The following is a 21,914-nucleotide window of genomic DNA, read 5'->3' on the forward strand; positions in this document are numbered from 1 at the left end:
TGAACCTACTACGCATCTGCATGATGAACACGGTAAGAGTTTATCCTGCATTTTTCCCATCAAAGTCCCCATCCTGCTTTTTCTAGATCACCAAGACTTCTGCTGCAATTACTGGGAAGAGACAAGTCCCAACTCCCAAATGTGCTTAAGCAGCCTGCTCCCAAGGACTTCAGCTGTAAGAGAAGTTCCATCCTCTGCCCTGGCAGGTGTTAAGAGCTCACTGTTACAGTGAATTTTCCAAAGATGTTATCCTGAGATTACAAATTGTTATAATCTCTGTAAATCCAGAACTGGATGGTCACATTTCCTAGGCCTCATTACAACAGAAGGATTGAAACATTGAAATATAGCTTAAGCATGAGGTCAAACACCGCTGAGAGTGCCTGTAGCAGGAATATGACTTCACCTTTAAATCTTTTGGGAGCATAAAAGGAAAAATTACTCATTGCATAAGAATTACACCTTAAAACATGCACACAGAAGGACTTTCATAATTTGCTTTTTTTTATTTCCTAAGAACAAACAGGCCATTTAGCTCTGGGGGAAGAATCACAAGTCCCATTCCCGCTCTTATGTGTAACAAGAAGCACCCACAGCAACAATTTTCTTTACACATTACCTGCAAGAATGGCTCAGAGATAAAGAAGTCATCATCAAGTCTATCAAGTGAATCTGCGTTCTCAAAAATTACAACCTAGACCTAGTTTTAAAAACACTGATAGTGACAGCAATGTATGACATCTGACCTTCCTAAAAAAACACTACATGAAAAGCTAACTGTGCAATCTGATTAGCCAGCATATCAGTAGAAGTTCAAGGAAAGCAGTGCAAAAAAATGAAGGAGTAAGTAATGAAAGTGAAACAGAGCTAGACTACACACCATGAAGCCTGTGAACAAGCACGTGGCTTTTTGCTTTCCCAAACAAAACTGCAATTTAATAACACTGGCAGGTTGACTTTAACAGAAATATCTTACAAAGTCAGACTTTGATGGTTGGCACATTGCAGAATAACTCTTGCCACACACAATGTGACTGAGACCCAGGAAAAAAACAGATGCTTCCCAGTAGCAGCATCTGACCCTGATGTAACAGACAATTTGGTTGACACGCAGGACGTGCCCCAGTCAAGCTTTGCTGAAATGAGTGTGCCCAATGTGGGATATTAACTGGCAGATTTCCTGACGGCTTTTAGGAATTCTTCAGAGATGCTCTGTGTCTAAGAGCATTTGTCCCAAAGGGGATATACATTGCTCCCTTCTCTGAAGGCGATTGTCTGCTGCAAAAATATTGGAGAAATTGAAGAAATACAAAAATGAAAACCATGATCAGAGAAGTGCTTTGATGTGTAAGTAAAGGCAAAGTAAAACTTCTGCCACCTTGAAAGAAAAAAGTTACACTGGAAAACAGGAGTGAGATTAGATTCCATTGATCTTGACCCTGAAAGATGCTGTCCCTTAATTAGAGTTTCCTATGAATGTCTCATTCACAAAATAACTTAAAACATACTCCTCAACAGCTGCTCCCAACAATTCAGAAAGTAAAAGCCATGCACAAATGAAAACCAGAAGGCACAAATTAAAACAACAACACAACAAAAAACCACTTTCTCAGCATCATTATGCACAAAAACAACAATGAAAAAAAAGCAAAAGAAACTGAAAGCATTTTAACTTGTGAAATATAAAATGCAATTCATGTTATGGAGGAATACCTCAGCCTTTTAGCTAGGAAACAGTCTGTCCATGGGCACTTGGTTATTTATTAGCTGTCATGCAAAAACAATTAGTCATTCAAGCAATTAAAAAGGTAAGTATCTCCTAAAAATGTTTTGAGCTTTCCCAAGCCCTATATGCAACTGCTATAAACCTAGACTGTTCCTGAGTGTGAGTTAATTACTGGATCGCCTCTCCTAACGAGATTCATCGTATCAAGTGTTGTAAATTCTTGATGCTCTTTTAGCTGCAGTCTGAGCCTCTGATGAATTCTCCTCCTGCTCCTCAGACTTCTTATGGTTTAGGAAGATGTCTGACTTTAAGAAGCGGCTGTAGCTGTCGTATTTCATCAGATTGAATATCTGGTAAGAGAGGAAAAGAAAAAAACACAAAAAAGAATGACCCAAGTAAAACTACATTCTGAATGAGGACAACATATGAATTCTACTGTTTTTTTTTTGTTTGTTTGTTTTCTGTTACTGCTGCCACGACTGTAATTACGAAAAGGCGCGACATTAAAATACACCTCAAAGTGTATTTTAGTTTTAATTTAAGTGTCAAATGGCTCCAGTGTAGGCTCATCCCTCAACACATCTGCTTTCTCTCCTATTTATATCCACTTCAGGCAAAAAAAATGCTAGAACTCATTTGGAGCTTTCTGAAAACAAAAGTGCTTGGGAGAGGAGCCTGGAATCTGGTCAGTGTCAAGGTTGGGGCCGTATTTTGCTTGGTCTCGAAATAATGGGAAAGAAAAAAGAAAACCTGAAAACTACAACCACGGCAAACCCCAAGTCCGCACCACCCTCTGATGACTATCTCATTGGAGCAGCCTCCCTGAGCCATCACTCGTGACTCATTACATTTTATGGTACCCAGAGTGACTACGTTTCCAAGAGGAATTTCTGGATTCTGACCTGCATTTGTGGATCATCCAAATGCGGATAACCTTACAAGCCTCATTTCTGGCTGGTAGTGCAACTGGGTAATCCAGCTGTTTGGAAGGAAAAAAAATCTCAAACTGCCTCTTTGTTTTTTTCCCCGCATGTTCAAGGAACCTGAACAGACACACCAAGGCAAGCAAACAGAACTTGACTTCTCTTGTCTGTGCGTGAGCTGGAACACCCCCCTTGCAAAATAAATGACATAAAGCACTTTACCAACCTTCACTTGTTCACTAGCCCCCTTGCGAAACAAATGACATAAAGCATTTTACAAATCTTCACTTGTTTACATATCTAGGTATTTAAGTACACATTCAAAACGGTGGCAATCTTGAAGACTAAAAATTAATTCCAAAACACCCTCTTCATAGAGGCTCAAATCTGTACAGTTAAGCAAGGTCAAATTACACTTGCTGGGGTTGGCTAACTCCAGTATAATTACATTTATCAAACTAGCTTAAGGGCAAAAAAAAATTGCCATGAAAACATCACCTGTTAAAATGTTTTAAGTCAGCTTAAGAACTTAGACTCCTCTTGTTCCTGTATCATCTACAGCATCTCCCAGAGAGGGAGAACGCTCAGATCAAAATCTTCTCTGAGTACCCCTAGAGCCTGGTTAGCCAGACACAGATTTTATAATCACGTGCAAAAGCTGAGTTCTCTTTGTTCCCTCCTCTCGTCACCTCGGAGCAGGCACGTTTACCCTGCAAGTATTTAAAAATCTACAGATTTTCATGAACCACTTCCAATGCCTTTCAACAGCAACAGCTGCCTCTAAGCCCTGTGCTTAAGGTCGCCCCAGAAGTAGCCCCAGCTAAACCACCAGGGCTGCTGGGGAACCAAGTGCTGGTTATCACTGATGCTGGGAACCCTACGAGCTCTGGCCAACGAGCCCGGCTGACTGCGCCTGAAGCACAAGCTGCCAGTAGCAGTGAGCAGTGTTTGTTAGAGATCAAGTTATATGCACTGCTCTTCATAACTTTATAAGGATTGAAGACAAGAGAAGAACATAACTCTTCCTCAATTATCTAACAGCAATAAACAGGAGCTTCAAGCAGTGGAAATCTACAACAACCCAAACGTGCTGCATTTGGTAAGTTCACAGACTTTCTCCCTACACCACTGGGATTCTTCTCCCGCTGTTCTAGCATGTTTCCAGGTCAGCTATCACTAAGCCCTGGCTGTTTGTGTGCACGCTCACCGTAAAGCTGCAAAACATCCTAACCCAAGTAGCCCCTCCAGCTTCACCCTCATGACCACGTAATCACCCACCCGTCCCCCAAGCCAGGAGGTTTTCCATGACAAACATTGCTTCTTCCCGGGGAAGCTGGGTTTCAGGCACTTCCACTGCCAATGGCTTGGAATCTCCCTGAAAGACGGCAGGAGCTTTGCTCCCCAGATCCCTCCAACTGATCCAGCCAGTGCCCAACTAACATATTCAGCACCTGATATAAAAATAGGCTGAAAACACTATTTTAAAGCAGTGTAACTGCTTCTCCACAAAAGAGCTAAATGGAACATACAGGTAGTGCTGAGGTTGGTACAGAAATTAAAAATAGCACAGACGGCAAGTGCTGGAAAGCTGCAGATGACTCACTTCACAGCTTACGATTTGCACTAAGCTAACAATTAAGAAGATTTACCACCAGAAGGCGTACCTGAAGTCCACTACTTAATTTCTACCAGACCTCCCAAGTTCTGTAGGAAAACACAAAGCAGATGCCAACTCCTCTCTTTAGTTTTGTGTGTCGCAGAAGAGGGGGCTTTTTGGAAAACTGCATTATACTCACATAAATATAAATACAAAACAAAGCAAAGAGGGGAATCTTGAGCTCTCAGGGAAACCAGTGGCAACTACGGAAACAAACATCAGCAATGACTCGGCACAAGCGAACACAGGAAAATGTAGGCAAAAAGTTAGGCACTCGGTGATTCCCAAGCTACCAGCGGAGGTACCCAGGAGCAAACTTCATCCAATTTTTCAGGAAAGTCCCAAACTGGAATTCATACGGTTCATATTTCTTCACCGTTCGCATGGGGAAGAAAATAGCTTTACCTGGTCCTGGAGCTTCTGAAACATTAGAGGGTGAGGTGTCTCCAAAATTGTCTCACTCAAACGGGACTGCCCTTCAACATTGACTTGGGACGAGGCCTTACTGGACAGGAAAGTCATGTAAATTTCTTTAGCTTTTTCTTGCATCTGCAAAAGGACACATTTACGTAAATAATTATTTACTGTGGAAATAGTCGCTGTATTTTTAAGGTTTTGATGGAAACTTCTAACTCGCTCACTTCTTAAAAACAAAACTTAGCGTGAATTGAAAAGGAAACAAACCAAAAATATAAAGATCAGCTTATTTATTTATACTTATTTGTGCTGGAGGAAAAACATCACTGCAGGCCAATTCCTGTGCTGACATGAGCAGAAGTTGTGAGTATTCAGCACGTCAGTCAGACAGCAGTTGTGATGTCCAAAACTGAGTATCCAGCGTAAAACTGTACAGCACCATCACCTAGGATTTGTCTTCACTATTTAGAAGATTGTTTTTACTAATAGATAACCAGCATACACAAGGAACCCAGGAGGAAAAAAACACCATGGAAGCTTACTCTCCCTGTGCAGCAAAAAATAAGCAAATCAGTGCATAATGCCTGCTGCTGGATAACCTCATCGTGCAGCTTACGTGTTTTTTTGTGTGTTTTTACCTCAGGGCAGCTCACGTCCAACACTGAGTACAAGACTGGGGAAAAATATAATAATTTTTGGCTAACCGTATTGATAAGTCTCTCAAAAGCTGTTAAATAGAGGTGTGACTTGCATAAGGCACTGTGTTAGCATTTGCCCTGATTTCAGGGGTCTTCTCTTGATAGATCAGTACCAGGGATAGTGTTTCGACCACACCAGGCACCCTTAAGCATCAAAGCAACATCCAAGTGGCTAAAACCCTTTAACATCAAACACAGGCCAGTCAGATCAAGAGAAAGCTTGTGAGGAAGAACGCTGCCAAGCCACGTACAAGGTAAGCCCCACTGCAGCCCTCTGAAAGCACAGCCTGCAGAGCAGCAGGCCCAGATAACTGGCAGTGGGTCCGTGTCAGCGTTCCTCGCTGCATTTAACAAGCAACTGTCTGCGAGGGGACCCTTTGGCAGGAAGTGGGCTTGAAGGAGGAAGCGCTTAAACCCTTACCCATGAACAAGTCCCAGAATTTCTTTAATGTTTCACAGCTGAGAATCAGCATTTGGTGATAATTAGAAGAAAAGCAACATGTGCTTGACAATTAGTAATGCCTGAGAGTTAACTCTCTCTCCGCCGAAGGGGACGCAAAGTGCTACAGGTCACTCAGCTGGTGGATAAATTGTCACGTGCCAGCTGCGTTCAGTCACTGTGAGGTGTTTTATGAAGATCCCCAATCTTTTCAGTTTCACAGATTAGGGGAGACTGGGTCAGAGATGTCTGTTCTAAATGAGCCATTAATCCAATCAGAGGTGTGACTGCCTTAAATTACGTTAAAGCCCTCGCACAGACGAGGTGCAAAGGATATATTCCAAAGTTGCCTCCTTGAGCTGCCAGCCAGGACTTGGCAGCTGGCTAATCGATACCCACGGAGCTCCACGCCAGCCCCAGCACGAGGCGCTTCTTGCCCAAGGAGCACAGCAGCAAGCTGGGCACCACGGGGAAAGAGTAAAGGAAGGCTCGAGGGGAAACATGAGAGAAAACAGAAGTGCTGTGAGGAAGTTAGAGAACATGGGGGGAACAAGAAGACTGCGTGGGAGGCTGGTGAAATGGGGAGGATCTCTGGATTTTGTGGGAAAGAATGACAAAGAAAGGAAGTGAAAGAACTGTGGTAGGGAGAGGGGGTCACTGCAGAGACACGGGGGGCCTGATGTGGCACTGGAGACGTGGAAGTACATGAATGAACTTCACAGGTTCTGCTGCACACAGAGCCCCTCTTAGGCTACATCCATGTTCCAGCAGGGAAACATCAGTTGAACTAAAAAATAAATGAAGGTACAGTGAAGCTGCCAGTATGTGTATGCCTTCCCCAGAGGATGTTCATGGAAAGCCAGGTCCAGGTGGAAGAGGAAGCGCTGTTCCCAGTCGGTGGGTGGCGATCTTCGTTCTAGCCTCAAGCTAAAGCCTCAGCGCGGGGGACTCTGCTCTGATTCTGAGGCTGGGACCTTGTTCACAGGTGGTTATTAAGGCGTTTCTGGCACTTTTCTCTTACATCTGTGTACTCGCCTCTGCATCCACGCCAAGTTCCCCTCTGGAATACAAAGTTCTGTCTACGCAAATCCCCCTCGGTAGTTCAAATGGATAAAATATTCCTTCCCACTTCCTTTCCTAAGGTCAAATTCAGCTCTGAAGCATGTGCGGTTCCCAAATGAGGTGAATGGGAGTCCCAGATGCTCATCAGAGCAGACTCCAGCAGTTAGCAGCTGTGCGGTGTTACCTAGTCCTTTATAAACACTGCCACATTTCACAGGAGAAGTAGCAGAAGGACGTGGTACAGAACAGATACGGAATCACAGTGTGATATGGGATGGAAAAGCCTTTCAGGACCATCAAATCCAACCATAACACACATTTGTTCTGAAAGTGGTCTCTACACAACTTGAGCATTTTGCTGAATTTCAGCAACAGCTGAAAAGATTCTCTGTTGTTCAAAACACTTCCTACAATCTGTAACTTGTCCTTAAAGCTCAGCTGCAATAGAAGAAGCATTTAAAACTTGGAAAGTAGCACAAGGGACATGTTATTTATTTCATTAACAAGCAGAAACACATAACTAACCTCAGTAAAATATTTAAAGTTAAATTTTATTCACTTATCCTCACCACTCCCATTTCAATAGTTAAATGTGTGTCCTAAGATGTGGACCATATGGGTGGCAGCAGAGCTCACTTAATTCCTTCCCCAGTCTTCACTAAAAATGACATTTCTATTTTGACTTCAATTTTAAAGGAGTGATAAGGAAAACATCCTTTTTATTTCTTTATTTTAAATGACAGAGGTGTTTCCTGAGCGGAGGGGAAGAGCTTGTACTTCCATGTTGCAAGACAACAGCTTGGAGTCGGCCCACCTAAAGACCTGTCCAGGCTCTTGATGCAGTCTGCTCGCTGCCCAACTCTGCAGATGCTGAACATCTCCCCTGCACCATGCATGCATTTTGCGTTAGCTCACCAAAACAGGAAAACAAACGTAAACTCGAGGAGAGGTATGGTCTGAACTCCTTTTCTGCTGCTTTCTGCATTCCCACCACTAGTCTAGAGCCAACACCACGGGCAGGTGCCAGGCTTCTTCTTGCCAGTGCTCCCTCTGCTCCTGTGATCAAGCAACCCTGGCTGCACAGTGGCTCACATTCAAGAGGAAGGGGGCAGAGAAGATGCATCTGCACAACATCTTGCAAGATCTGCCGTGTAGGCTCAATACATCAGCTCTGTAGGCAGAGCCCACATGGCTGTGGTTAGAGTAAAGACTGAAGCAAACTTAATGAGCCTTGACAAAAGGCACTGGATATTTTCTCAGAATGGCACTAACAGAGTTCGGCAGCTTGCGGCCAGCAGAAAGCACGGCCAGGGCGAGCTGGCACCTGCCTGCAAGGAGCAGGCTGGAGAGGAGGGAAGGGCAGCAGCTCCCGAGCCAACCTCCCCACCTCACAGCAGCCCCCGCAGGACCACGACAGCACTGGGCACAGCAGATAATTAATCCAACGAGCAGCTGGTGACTTTGGTGCAAGCTGCATCTAAGAAAACCCTCATGCTAACACTCGCACGTCAAGTAACGGCAAGTTTATTTTATACTTTAAAAATAGAAAAAAACAATCCTACTTTATCCAGGTTTAATTGAAATCAACTTCATCTGACCGAAATCTGAGTGTCTGTGAGAGTTTCTGTGGTAAACCAACTCTAATGAGAAGCAGGTTGTTAAATAACTAAGTTGGTTTTGGAACACTTTGCTCACATCAGACAGACACAAAGTGATTTCTGCAAGAGTCACTTTCAGAAGACATATTCGTGCTTAATGCTATCGTGAACACTTGAAGGATTTCTACTTTTAGTGCTTTTTCTAGCTGTGTAAGTTAACTAAATAAGCAGTAGCTACAAAAACTCACTGCAAATCCGTGTCATCCTAAAGCACACTTATGCTACCTGGTTGTAACGTTTGGAGTCTACTGTGCCAAAGCTCTCGTTACACACTGTGCTGTAACGACTGGTACTGAATAATTCAGCTGAGTTGAAACTAATCAAGTCTCCATCCCTTCGTTTGGCAATCCAGTCAAGCATTCACTAAGCTGCTATCTCTATCCATCAGTTTGCCATTTCCTGCACTAGCGTGCACAATCCTGTAAATCTAAAAAGATGGAAATTATTTAGGAAGGGAAAATCTGATTGCTATCCAGTGGCAAACATGGGACCTGACAGAAGGATTTTCCATTTTCGTTTCCTTTTTAAAGTCTGGTTTGATACCTACACACCTCTTAGCAAGGACACTGCGTGACACACCAAGAAAAAAAAACATCTGCCCTACACAGAGCAAAGGGATCTTTCCATTTGTTCATGAATTGCGATGCTGTCTTCTATTTTACCAGCTCAGAAGGGGAGTAGGGAACCAGCCAGGACGCTGTATGGACATCTGGGGGAGGAGGAGATCAAACGCCTTCTACCTCAGACTGACACGATGGGATTGGAAGCAGCTGCTTGCTCCGAAGCAGAGCCAGGTCTGAGGACCTGTCTGGGCGAGCTTGGTGCCATCAGACGTTGGCTTCCAGCGCGCCCCAGCCCAGCTGCAGCTGAAATCCCCTCACAGGCAAGGGGACAGATGGACTCGCAGCCTGGCTGCGCTCCTCACTCCACCCACAGAAACTGCTGCCACTGGAGGGGCAGCTAGCACAAGCAGTAACCTCTGTCATCCTGCCTCCTGACACTTGACTGTCCCCTCTCAAAAATAAGTATTGCTGAAAATCCAGTATTCTGCTGGAAAACATTATCCACTGACAACATTTGACTGGCCTGAAGACAGGAAGTCCTGCAGTCTGGACACAAGAACTGGGGCAGCTCCTCCAGATGCACTTGCTAATGCCCCTAGAAGGCCAGCTCCCCCACCTGATTCCAATTCCCTGGCATTTCTGATGTTACTCACAGCATATGCTGTCCCATCTGAAGCAGGTTTAAGTGGCATTTTCCCAGCCTCACCTCCTCATGCTATTCTATTTGGCCAGAATAACGCAAAAGGGGCTGTAAGTTTGCACCTGTTGCCTTCCAAAACATTCCCTTTGTCATCAATAAGAGGGGGGTATGTAAAGGGCATAAAGGTGGGATATCAAAATAAAGAGGGCTTCTAGGATTTAAGAGCCTTATTTTCACTGATTGTACTATTCAGTTGGAGTTTTGAAACTACCTTGAAGATAAATAAATTCGGAATTTGACAAAAAATAAATCTTAGAGTTTTTCCAGAAACAATCAAACAGGACGTGGTACATATTTTAGGCCTGACTCTACAGGCTTCTAAGAAGAAGCAAAAGTACATCCTGTGTTCCTGTTGCACCTAGACTTCGATGGAAGTTACTGGAGATGGTTGGTTAAAAAGCTTCCAACAGAATATTTTTACCAGAAAACTATAGCTTTTATGAAAATATGAAAATAGAAATGTATCAAAAAAAAAAAAAAGTATCAATCTGAATAAATATTTAAACAAAATAATTCAAATGGACCCTCAAATACTTTTGCTTTGGTAATTTAGTAAGGCAAAACAATTCAGTTTGGTATTGTAAAACATTTTGTTTGTGCTGTTTGTTTTTATGTTTGCATATTAAGCATAGTGGTGTATATTTTGATATAATAGCTGCTATGTTTTAAAATGTCCTGAAATAGGTAACTTTATATTTTCAAACAAGATAATGCAATATTAGTGAACTAAACTTTTTGCTATTCCAAAGCAGCAACAAAAAGTTTAGTTGTCAAACACGGCAAACTTGGCAATTTCAGCATTTTGTTTTGATTGGAAATAAAACCAACTTTGTTTCTAAACAATTCTACCACAATGATTTCAGTACAACTCCCTCAAATGTGTTTATTTGCACTCACATGAGGCATGTTATGTGACAGAAATATTACAGCTCCATTTCTGCTATGGAAACCTTGCTGACAAGTAAAATTTATTTAGGAAGCGTACCTGTTTTTTTCCCTGTGTTTTCTTAAATTCTTCACATGCTAGCCAGAACAAAACATTTTCTTCACTGAATTCTTTCTTTAAAAATTCCTAGGGAAAAGAAAAAGAAAAGTTACCAAAGCTAGGACCCAATTTCTCGACTGTTCTTCTCTCTTCCTACCATAGCTATTAAAGCCAGAAGCTGCCTATGGCTAGTTTTCACCGTGACACAAGTTAAGAGTGTGACAGAAGCACTGCATTAATGTGTCTACTCGCTGCCGAGGCACCAATGAACAATATATTCAGCACTTTAAAAGCACATTCCAGGAGAAGGATGAGCTACATCTAATCTCAGAGCTTATCAGTAACTAAGACGAAGAGCGTCTTCAGTCTCCCTTAAATAACTTGAGCAATTTCACAGTTATTACTCAAAGGGAACTCTGCAAATATATGAATTCATTAGCAGGTGAGTATAATGAACTATTTTAATGACAGCAACAGATCACTTGAGATTCTTGTCTAGCATCTTTCTGATTTTTTTAATGAGTGAAATCTCTACATATCAAAGTGTTTCTAAACATGATCATCAGTGGCAATAAATTTACTTAAGTAACTAAAGCAGAAGACGTATTTGCCTTCTCTAAACGGTGTTTAAGCATTCTCCCAAAACTGAAGAATGTTTTAAAATGAGGGGAAAAAACTACGTTAAACTGACGTATAAAAAGCAGTGATTGAAATATTTATAGCTCTGAGATTGACAATTTTTACTTCCAAGCATTAGAAAATAAAGATTGAGTAATGCCAAGAATTAAATAGTACCACGCTTTTTGTTGTTGTTTCAAGAATTCTCAATCACACAGTAATTGCAGTGGTTTATAATCCTGGTTTACATCAGTTTTCAAACCAGTCTGGGAGGAAATAATTTATCCCAGTGCATTTTATCAGTTCTTGGCCCAGCAAAGCCATACTTTACCAGGTAGTTCCTATTGCTGCAGCTAATCCTTTGACTTCAGCCACAAGGCCTTGATAAACCAACTGTCCGTCCTCATCTAATTAAGCCTCAAGCCTCCATTTGGAGCTACACAAGCTCACAGTTTGTAGTTAAGCTAATGTTTTTCAGTACAGCTGCTGCAATACAAAATAAGAGCCACTCAGAGTTATCAGGCTGAGGGAATGGTTTGAGGTAACTTGCTGCTTGAGTAAGGATGTGTGGGAATGGGCCCAGCAATTAATAATGCTTGGCGAGAGAGATCAGTTGCTCAAGGCCTGTCGTTTATCTAACAGTAAACTGTTAATCCTCACAACAGCTGACCGATCCCATTAAAAAGATGTTACCCAAAGCCTTCCGCAGGCCTTACAAGAGCAAGCAATTCCCCACATCAGCAGCTTGGCAAATGCCACAGCTCCAACTCTGCCACCTCGGCTCAGGGTACGCTTCTAGAAGGACAGGAGCCTGTGTGCTTACAGCACTGGCACAGCTGCACCATTTGTGGTGAGCCTCATTCATCTCACTCCTCCTAATTCTAGTTTATATAAATATTTATAGGTAATATAGCAACCCTAAATCGTTTAACTCCCTCTGGATCTTCGAGGAGGTTCTCCAGCGACGAAGCCCATTTTGAGGTTCCTTTCAAGCTCTGTTGGCTGCTGCTGGGGTGACCCTCGCTGTCGTTTATCTCTGGAAAAATTGAGGAGAGCATCTTTGTTAGGAGTGATTAACATCACACACAGTTCTTCCCCATTCCCCTCTGCTCCCTTGGATTACAGCTGCGCTCTTTAAAGGAAACACCATAAAACTGAAAATAAACACACGCACATATTTGAATGCTGCTTTGCATCGAGAGAGGTAAAATTGTCTCGCAGCTGGATAATTCACGAGCACAGAAGTAGGCGCTGCCATCGCTTTATGGGAGTTCAGGCACCTTTTGCCTGCGGAGCACAGTGACCGCAGCCCGCGCAGCAGCAGGACCTTTCCTTCTGCCTTTCCTCCTGGCACCCCGTGGCATCGGTGCCTATGAAGCAAATCCCACTCGGTCACACGCACGAAACTTATTTTCAAGGAAAGACTCATCGCTGGGAGGTGGGAAAAGGCAGAACGGGAAAGAAATGCGATGGTTTGTTCAGCAGAACAAGTCTGGCACCTTCACGTGGTCTCAGGGGAGAGGGGCAGCTGGCAGAGGAGCCTCACCCCAGCTGAGCCAACCTGCGCTGGGCGAGCGGCCTCTGGGTGTTTTTTCTGCTTGCTTGTTTGTTTTCAAGTCCCCTGAAGTTCTGTTTTCACAAGGTACGCTGGGCTGCCACCGCAGATAGGACAGCTGGTACATGGTTCTGAGTATTTCTGTCCCAGGGACAGAAAGCACATCGCATCCAAGGCTGGTGAAGCCAAAAAATTGTTTGCTGGCTACGCATCAGAAGACCTATTCCTTGGGAAGGCTCCAGAGCTTTTATTGCTGATCTGAACAACTCTCAAATACACACGAAGAGCTTGGCCTCCTTTCCTCGTGCACTCGGGATGCCAGGAGGAGACGCAGAAGGGCTGAAGGGCCGTGAGCAGCCAGGCAGCAGCCGAGGTCCCTGCACACCGCAGAGGTGCACAAAGCGCGTGCTGAAACCACCGCAGGCGTCCTCACAGCCCCTTCGTCTCTCCCTGCCGGTACTGGAAACCCAGATCCCAGCATCTTCTGCTGCAGTTCTCTTACAAACCCTCCCTCCGCCATGAATCTAAACCTCAGCAAGTATCTCACAGCATGATCTGTGCAGAGCTGTGCTATCAGATGCCCTTCGCAGCTATGGTTAAACCCCACGAAGCACTCGCACTGCAGCAAAGAGTTTGGGCTGCTGCAGACTTGCAGAGTCCATTTGTTTTCCTAACAGTGAGAGAGACCACTGTGAAAATCTCCCCTTCCCACTTCACAAGTGGTAATTTCAGGTTTCAGGACACCCCCTCAGTAAGGGCCAAGACAGGTTTGTCTCCAAAGCAGCAGGTACAGCTACAGCCCTGCCCGTGTAAGAAAACTAATTCCACTCCGCCTAGAAACAGCGCTGCAGTGAATTATCTGTGCCTCAGTTTCCCCTCCCCTCAAGGCAAAAGGATGTGGTTCCCGATTGTGATTTGTGAAATTTATTTTAGGAGCCTGACTCAAAGCGTCCAGGCATCTGATCTTTGTAAACCAAGCGACAGCCAGGTGGGAGCAGCAAGGCAATGTGAGCAGAGCACCACGGGCTCCTCAGGGTCGCTCCCACCTACAAGCAGAGCGGCAGCGCTGCGTAAAGGGGTGCAGGGCAGCGGGGAACACCCTCCAGCTTTATAAGCCCACGAAAGCCGCTGGGTGTTTTTATTACACCCCGTTAAATAAGCAGTCACAAACATTCTCCTTTTTAATACAAGTGACCCCCAATTGGGATCGTACCTTCCCACCCCATGTATTAGCTTCATGTAGCAGATTTGATGTGTGATGTCCAGAAGTTTTTAAGACCTTAGGACAGGATAAAGTTCCCCAGAATGATCCCCATGTCCATAGCCCCAAGATCTTACTAAATTTCCTTAAAAACAATGCTTCCACTGAAGAAATGAGAACCTCAATGAGAACCTTTCCTTAAAAACCACTCAATGAAAACCTGAAACCGTTTATTTTAGAATGCAATCCTGCAATAAACGTAATTACAGGAATAACCCTAATTATCACCATTTGCTGTTTATAAAGATAACTTCCTGCTGTTAAAAGCATCTGGTGACCAAGTTACATAGCGTACGCTGGGAATAACAGGCTCAGCACCAGCGTTTAGTGACCAACAGGTACAGGTCTGTGAGCAATAAAACCAGGCAGGCAGGCACTTGCTGCCACTGAGCACGGGGAGATAACTGTGAGCATGGAGCAGGGCGTTACGCCATGGCAGTTCTTCCACTTCACGTTCCTGAAAAAGCCGTAATCAGCACGCACGCGATAAACACGCTAATTATATCTCTTATTTCTGACTGCCCCAGGAAAGCGCTCGCTATCTCTCAGGCAGAGCAGAAGCCAAGAGGCAGAGCGAGCCAGCAGCAGGCAGCTCGGGGGCTGCTGAAGCAAAGTTTCCACTGAGCGAGCAGCCCTGACACCGCTGCCTCTGGGATGTGCAGCGGCCGGCACGAACACAGCAAGCGACCAAGTGCTTGCGTGCACGGCACCGTTATTTCGGAGGAGAATCCCACGCTCTGCTAGCAGGCGGGATAGCGTGGTAGTTCAGGGCAGGATCCTGCAGGAGCTGCTTTTTCCAGTCAGGCAGCAAGGCTGGGATAAAGCCTCTTTGTGCGGGGCAGATGTGCTGGGGAGCGCGGCACTCGTAACGCTGTGCCTGTCAGATGAGGGGGGCTACCAGAAACGGCAATGAACTGCAGCCTCCGATGATATGGGCCGAAAGCACAGCAAGCAGTGCTCACACCGAGCTGTGCCAGCAGCCACAGAGAGACCTGGAGCCTCACCAAGCCCCTGAGACACCAGGCATGGCCCTCACGGAGCCCCCTCAGCGCCTGCTGCCCCCAGCCCACCTCACGCAGCCCGTGCTCGCACCAAACATCCAGCACGGGCCTCCTTATCCAACCTCAACCGCTCCGTGATCACACGCTTGGTTGTTAATTAAGGAAACCCTCCTTAATTGATCCAGCAGTCCCGTTGAAGGTTCACCTGCCTGTTTCGCGAAGCCACGGCGCCTTGCTGCTGCTTTGGGCGCGCTCCCCGCACCGCATCCCGTCCTGCGGCCACCAGCAGCAGCAGCAGCAGCAGCAGCAGCAGCAGCTGGCCACCGGCTTCCACTTTTAGCCCCCAGGAAGGAAGCGCAGGGGCCGTTCTGCTTTCGCAGCATCTCTGGAGGCGCTCCCCGGCCACGCATCCCTGCGAACGAGGCGCCCGAAGCCTTTCCCTCAGCGCGGCGGCCGCCCCATGGCTCCCCCCATCCCGTCCCGGTCCCGTCCCCGTCCCCCCAGCCTGAGGCGCCCCCGGTACCTGAGGGCGGGCGCTTCCTGCTGAGGCGGCTCACGGCCCGGTTGAACATCGCGGGGCCCGCAGGGGGGTGCCGAGAGAGGGGGGAGCGGCCCCGTCCCAGCCCAGCCCGGCCCGGCCCTGCCCTGCCCGGCCCCGACCGCCGCCTCCTGCCGGGCGCCGCCGCCGCCCGCTCCGCCCCGCGGCTGAGGCGGTGCCGGTAACGGGGCCGGGCGCTGCTCGCCGAGAGGCCCCGGGAGGTGCTGCCGGGGGCGGCTCCCGCTCGCCTCAGCCCCGCTGCACCCTCGCTCGGCCCCGCCGGGCTCCTGCCCCACACGGGCAGCCGCCACCGGGCAGGTGCTGGGCGGCCCCGACATGGCGGTGGCGCCTTCCCGCCAGAAGCGGCGGGCGGGTGGCGCTGCCCGGGCTCCCCCTCGCTCTCCCGAGACGTGGAAGGGCAATTCTGGCCCGGCAGAGGGGCAGCGAAGATGTTAACATTTCCCTTTCTCGTTTATTGCATTTTGAAAAGTGGCATTTTACTGAAATATTTCTCCCCCAACACCCAAGAGCCCCACCAGCAGCCACGGCCGCCCCCATTTTGTGTCCGCCTCAGCACACAACGGGCTCCCCTCACAAACCCAGGGATGTTTTCCGCTTACACACGAGGCCAAGCTCCCTTCCCTGGGAATCGGTGACACCAGAACCCCCAACACGAGAATAAATCGCATCTGTGCTTCCAAAGTAAATAACAGCACAATACCTTCCAGCTGAAGGGATTTGGCCTGTGCGCTGCTGGATTTGTGCCTCGCCTACCAGGGCCAAAAGCTGTGTTAGCTGGTAAAGATTTCTTGGCTTTTGGTGAGGATTTAAAATAAATAAATAAATTGTTTTGCAGCTAGGGGGAACTGCAGAACAGCTGCGTGTGGCATCTGCAAACAGATGTGCGAAACCTAAGAAACACAAGTGTATTTGGGCCGTAACTCATGTTTCTGTGCAAGAGTCAGTGTGGGGGTAACGCTACATTCAGAGCCAGGATACCAGCAAATGCTGCAGGAACAGCCCTGGTGTCCGTCTCAGGAAAGAGCACATCCTCCACAACCTCTTGAGTCACAGCCATCAAGGCAAGCATGCCAGGTGTTCCAGAGCAGCACATGGACACTTACACAGATACCACCAAATTTTATTTAAGTATCAGGTGTTACAAAAGTTTTGGCTTTAAACTCTCGTAATTAGTACTCCTAGAAAAACAAAGTTAATCTACAGACAAGTTATCTGAGTTGTTTTAAGACTGAACATCATGCATTTGGAGACAGGAGTAGATAAATATGAGAACACCTGAAGACCGAAGGCAGTTTGTGTTCCCGCAGTGGTGTCTCCAGGAAGCTCCAAGCAGCACAGCCAGCCCTTTGCGCTCCATTCATGTTCTGCTAACGCTGACCTTCAGCTCTGCCACGTATTTATCCGTAAAGCCTGAAGGAGATTTTCTTGTCTCCTTTCTTCCCCTTGACACAAAATTGCTTTCAGTAGTTCTTATTTTCCCCCCTTTTTCTTGCAAGCATGAGCAATTGCACTGCTCCCACAGGCTTGTTCCCTTGAGCTGGGCACGACTGCCAGTGCTGCTTGGGTCAGGGTCTCAGATGCCTGTGCTGTGTGCTCCGTTCTTGTGCTTGACATTCAGCGCTTTATGAGCCTTAGCAATGAGGGAAATTTCCTTCCAGGTGAAGTTGGTGAAGATATTCAGGCATTTGGGGGATTTTTGCTTTTTTTCCCCACAAATAAACTGCAACACCTGTACAAGTACACATGCAACTTTAGTTATGACTTAAGTCAAAATGTGCCAATGCCTACCTGCCAGATTTATACATTCTTAAATAGATTTTAAGACTATGCATCACAACAATTTTATGAGGTTTTTCCTTAGTCTCACAGGGCAAAGCTTCCATTAGAAATTACTAGGCTGATACAACCCACATGTGTGTTTGATAACCTTTGGCTGTCAAATACAACATGATTCAAGTCTGCAGGCTATGCCAGGCAATACAGCAGAAAACACATTTCACTTACAGAGTCATTGCACTTGCATCTCAAAAACTGTGTACCATTAAAACTGAAACACTGAAATCTGGAGATACGTTTAATCAATGAAACCATACCATCTGATTATATTTTATGTTCAGCTTTTATTTCTGCTTTCAAAAGTACTCAAAGTTAAAATAGGAAAAGTTCACTGAAAACTGAACATAAAAGCTTTTATGAGCTTTGTTTCTCCCTCTCCCACTCCATTCTCTACATACAATACTTGTTAGCATATTGAGAAGCAACAAACCTTGGATCAGTCATTATCCTAAGTGAGGATAGGTTTAAAGATTTGGATAGAGTTCAGCAAATTTCCCATTGACATTGGTAGGAATGAGCTAGGAAAAAAAGAAAAAAGAAAAACAGAAGAAATGAGATTGTGCAAGATACCCAACAAGGCAGAAACACACTCGATAAGTTTGTGATTTCAGGCAAGGAGATCAAAGATTCTGCTTTAAAATTTTACTTGTATCCTGAAGAGTAATCTGTGGACTTCAGTTTAAATAGCTGTTTTTGAAAAGAAATGGAAGCAGTTATGCTTAGCTGTTTCCATTGCAAAAGTCTATTCTCGAACATAATGAACTATGAATAACATCACAGAAAATGTGCAAAACATGCAGCTCATTTCAATGCCAAGTTCCAGTTGACAGACTCAAAACTAATCAACTGCAATTAGAACAGACTATGAGAAACCCAACTCATGACTTAAAGATTTCATTTACAGCAATATAATTTCACTGACTTCAGCAGAGGTACTTCTGATTTACACTCTTTAAGAAGTAGACCCCAAACTTGGCATCTAAAACACTTAAATTAAGGAGAGGTCTTCATGGTAGCAAACTCCTGTCTGTGCTACACAAGAACAGGGGTGTGAGTTTAGGCTCTTAAGGCTTGTTTTTCAGTTCTGCCACGCTCGTTACTAAAGCACACCATAACCTTGGTTCATGGCTGGCAATGAGGTCTGGCTAGCTGCAAAGACAGAGGACGAGGTTCTTAGGTTTCCTCAAAGTCTATGATGCAAATAAGCTCGCTTTCAGCTTTATTAATTTCTAGGAAAATTCATTTTCCCTCAAACCCAAGGACTAACCACTTAATCTTCTCTTCCAAAAGAGATTCATAAAACAAAAACATTACTGTGATTTTATGACTTTCAAAGGGAAAGTAATTTATTGTATATGGCTGACCTCAGCATCTTACCCAAATGTTTTTACATGAATTTAAACAGAAAGTGATCTGTTAACATAAATTCTGTAGACTGGCAAACTTTGCCTTATATGATGGTGATTTCACATGTAACAGCAGAAATAAGAGTAAACGCCACACTGAAGGCTGTATTCTGGCCACAGCACACCAGGCATTTTAATCCATGACAATACGTGTATAAAATCAGACTGTCAGAGACATGATAGGTCCAATACATAAATTCAGGTTTCAGACTTCACAAATACTTATCTTAGCGTTCATGATGGGTTGGCAAACGCTGCTTTCAAGTTTTTTCTTCCAAATAAGCCAATGTTGAAATGCACACAGAGTATCATGAAAACAGAGGGTGTTTTTTGTTTTGTTTTTTAATCTAAATATTTTAGCTTCTTGTTTTCATAGTTTAAACGCAAAGAAATCACTGACAGGCTCAATGCTAGAATTCCCCAGAGTGTGGCTAAGTCTACTTCGTTTCGAAAAAGCACTGATTTCATTTTGGTAAGATCTGGTACTCTTTCAGAGACAAGAGCCACTTTTTAGTGAGAATAACCTTAAATGAGTAAGCCATTTATAGTCTGACTACATTTTGTAGGCTTTTGTTAAATGCATTTACTATCAGGAGTTCTACAAATTTCAGAGTAAAGGAGCAGATGATAAAGCGTGTTTTTAATCTTTTAGTACGATACATACAGTGAAAATATAAACGTACCCTTCCTGTGAGGCACAAACAGCTTTGAAGAGAATTCTGGTAGGAAACTGTAATGCTTCAGGCTTACCTAAATGAATCAGGAGTAACCAGGGAAATCTGTCCAACATCTCTCATTTTGAACTTGGAAAAAGCTCTGACTCACTGCTTTATTTATTATACTTCCTAGTATAAGAAGTTTCACAGGATCAACTTTTATTCCTAAGCTTGTGTAACGCTCCTCAATGCTCCAGCTCCAACCGCATTATGCACAAATACAATCTGCAAAACCCAAATTCCAGTAGTGCTTATTCCTTATATTGCAGCTACACCCGGGCCTCTGCCTAAATTGCACTAATAAAATCATGAGCATTTCAAAGCTTGCAATTTAATTAGGTGATTTTTTTAAGAACAGATTTAAGTCCTTTGCATCTGACAGCAAAGAAGCAAGTTTCATTAGTTTAATATTTAATGTGCGTTTGTTTCACCAAAAGCATTGATATTTTTACTTAGCTTTTTTTTTTTTTCTATTAAAATAAAGGAGAAAGAATTAAGGGGACCAAATTTTATTTCGCCTTTATGCTGTCTTTACACTGGAAAAAAAAATACAAATTGTGTCGTTTTTCTTTTTTCAATCCTCCAGGATACCTGCACAATTTCTATACAGCTTGCAGAAAATAAAGTAGCTCTACACATGAAAATATGAGATGAAGAAATCATCTTTCATCAGGTTTTTCATGACAAGGCACTTTTACAGTAAGAAAATTTTTGACATGGCTAAACTACATTAACATATTCAACTACAAATGAATTGAAAAATCAGCATCAAAACCTTAAATGCATTCTAAGCCACTCCAGCTTACATGTAATTAGGACTGTAATTAGTGGGAGGTGGAGTAGGGATAAAGAAATCTCAGATTTTGTGCAAGTCCAGTCTGGTTCAAACCTGAAGATTTAAAAAAAAAATAGTAAAAATTAACACATGCTTTCAAAATTCATCTGTAAATATTAGAACATGGATAAGAAATCAAAAACTTTTGCAATACAGGGGAAGGGCAGTCATCATCTTTTATAGGTCAGCACTAAGAACATTAAAAGTGATACCTGAAGTCAATGCGTGTCTGCTAAGAACCAGGTGCAAATGCAACAGGTCGACATACAAGGTGAATACAACTCTGTTGACTAGAAACATACATCATTAAAATGAAAAATACAGCAAAATAGACTGGGCATGAAAGCAAGAGATACAAAGTTTTAGCAGTAACCAAATCACAACCCACAATCTAAGCATCCATTTGTATTTTCTGCAATGATAAGTTAAAAAGAATGTCTTCCTACAGCCCCAGCAGACAAAGATTCAGTCACACTTGAATACTTTTAATGATAACATCTTTCCTTCCTTTTACTTAGAAGTCATACATAGAAAGAAAAGACTACAGCACTACCTTCCATGTAAGATTCTACAGTACAGGCATTTTGATGAAATGTCATTTTTCTACTTCTATGCAGCTTCTGCCCAACACTTGTTGCTGTGACCCTGCAAAATGGACTTTGAGCACAGTATTGCCACCTTGCCAGATTTCCATGGGTGTATCTTGGTGGGACAAGATCTTCTCAAAAGGCCATACAACAAAACGATGCTGAAAGGAGTACTCTAAGCAGTCCATGGGAGTACAGCATAGCAGCCTTACGTCTTCTTAAGAATGCAGTAATCAGTAATATCTAAGTCATTCCTCTGGCCTCAGGTACGGACTGTTTTTCAAAATATATTAGCCACGTATATGAAATGTGTAAGCCTCTGGAACAAGGTCATGATACACATACTGCAAGTTTACAGCAACTTGCCAGCTTCTGAGAGTGTCCCTTTAAAGGGATTTGAGAGATTTCATGGCATTTCTTAGTTTTCTTCCATAGAATACAAAAAGCCCTATAGCAGGAGGCAAGGATAACCTAGGAATAGCAAGCTAGGAATGTATTATTTTTTTTTTTTAGACAGCATGTCTGAAATTAGCCATGATTTTAAATAATTAGTCATTAATGCAACAGACATTTCTCCTACAAACCATGCCACATACCTGAAAAGGACAGAAAAAAGCTCTAATTCACATTAAGAAAGCAGGACTTCAGAAAACAGCAGTGGATTGCTCAGCCTTCTCTGAATATCTGCAAATACACAGGACAAGTTTATTCT

The 21,914-nt window shown here is 44.1% G+C and overlaps 1 protein-coding gene across 1 annotated transcript; it reads right to left on the reverse strand.

The window, feature by feature from the left end:
• Positions 1 to 1,646: 1,646 nt before the first annotated feature.
• On the reverse strand, positions 1,647 to 15,895 carry RGS10 (regulator of G protein signaling 10). The gene is made up of 5 exons (XM_032191638.1): positions 15,787 to 15,895; positions 12,364 to 12,482; positions 10,829 to 10,915; positions 4,712 to 4,855; positions 1,647 to 2,076 (listed from the first exon to the last, which is right to left on the reverse strand). The coding sequence occupies exons 1-5, from the start codon at positions 15,833 to 15,835 to the stop codon at positions 1,930 to 1,932; spliced, it is 546 nt and encodes a 181-aa protein (XP_032047529.1). The 5' UTR covers positions 15,836 to 15,895; the 3' UTR covers positions 1,647 to 1,929.
• Positions 15,896 to 21,914: the final 6,019 nt, after the last annotated feature.

The sequence above is a fragment of the Aythya fuligula genome, chromosome 7 (genome assembly GCF_009819795.1).
Source record: "Aythya fuligula isolate bAytFul2 chromosome 7, bAytFul2.pri, whole genome shotgun sequence".
Classification (NCBI taxonomy): domain Eukaryota; kingdom Metazoa; phylum Chordata; class Aves; order Anseriformes; family Anatidae; genus Aythya; species Aythya fuligula.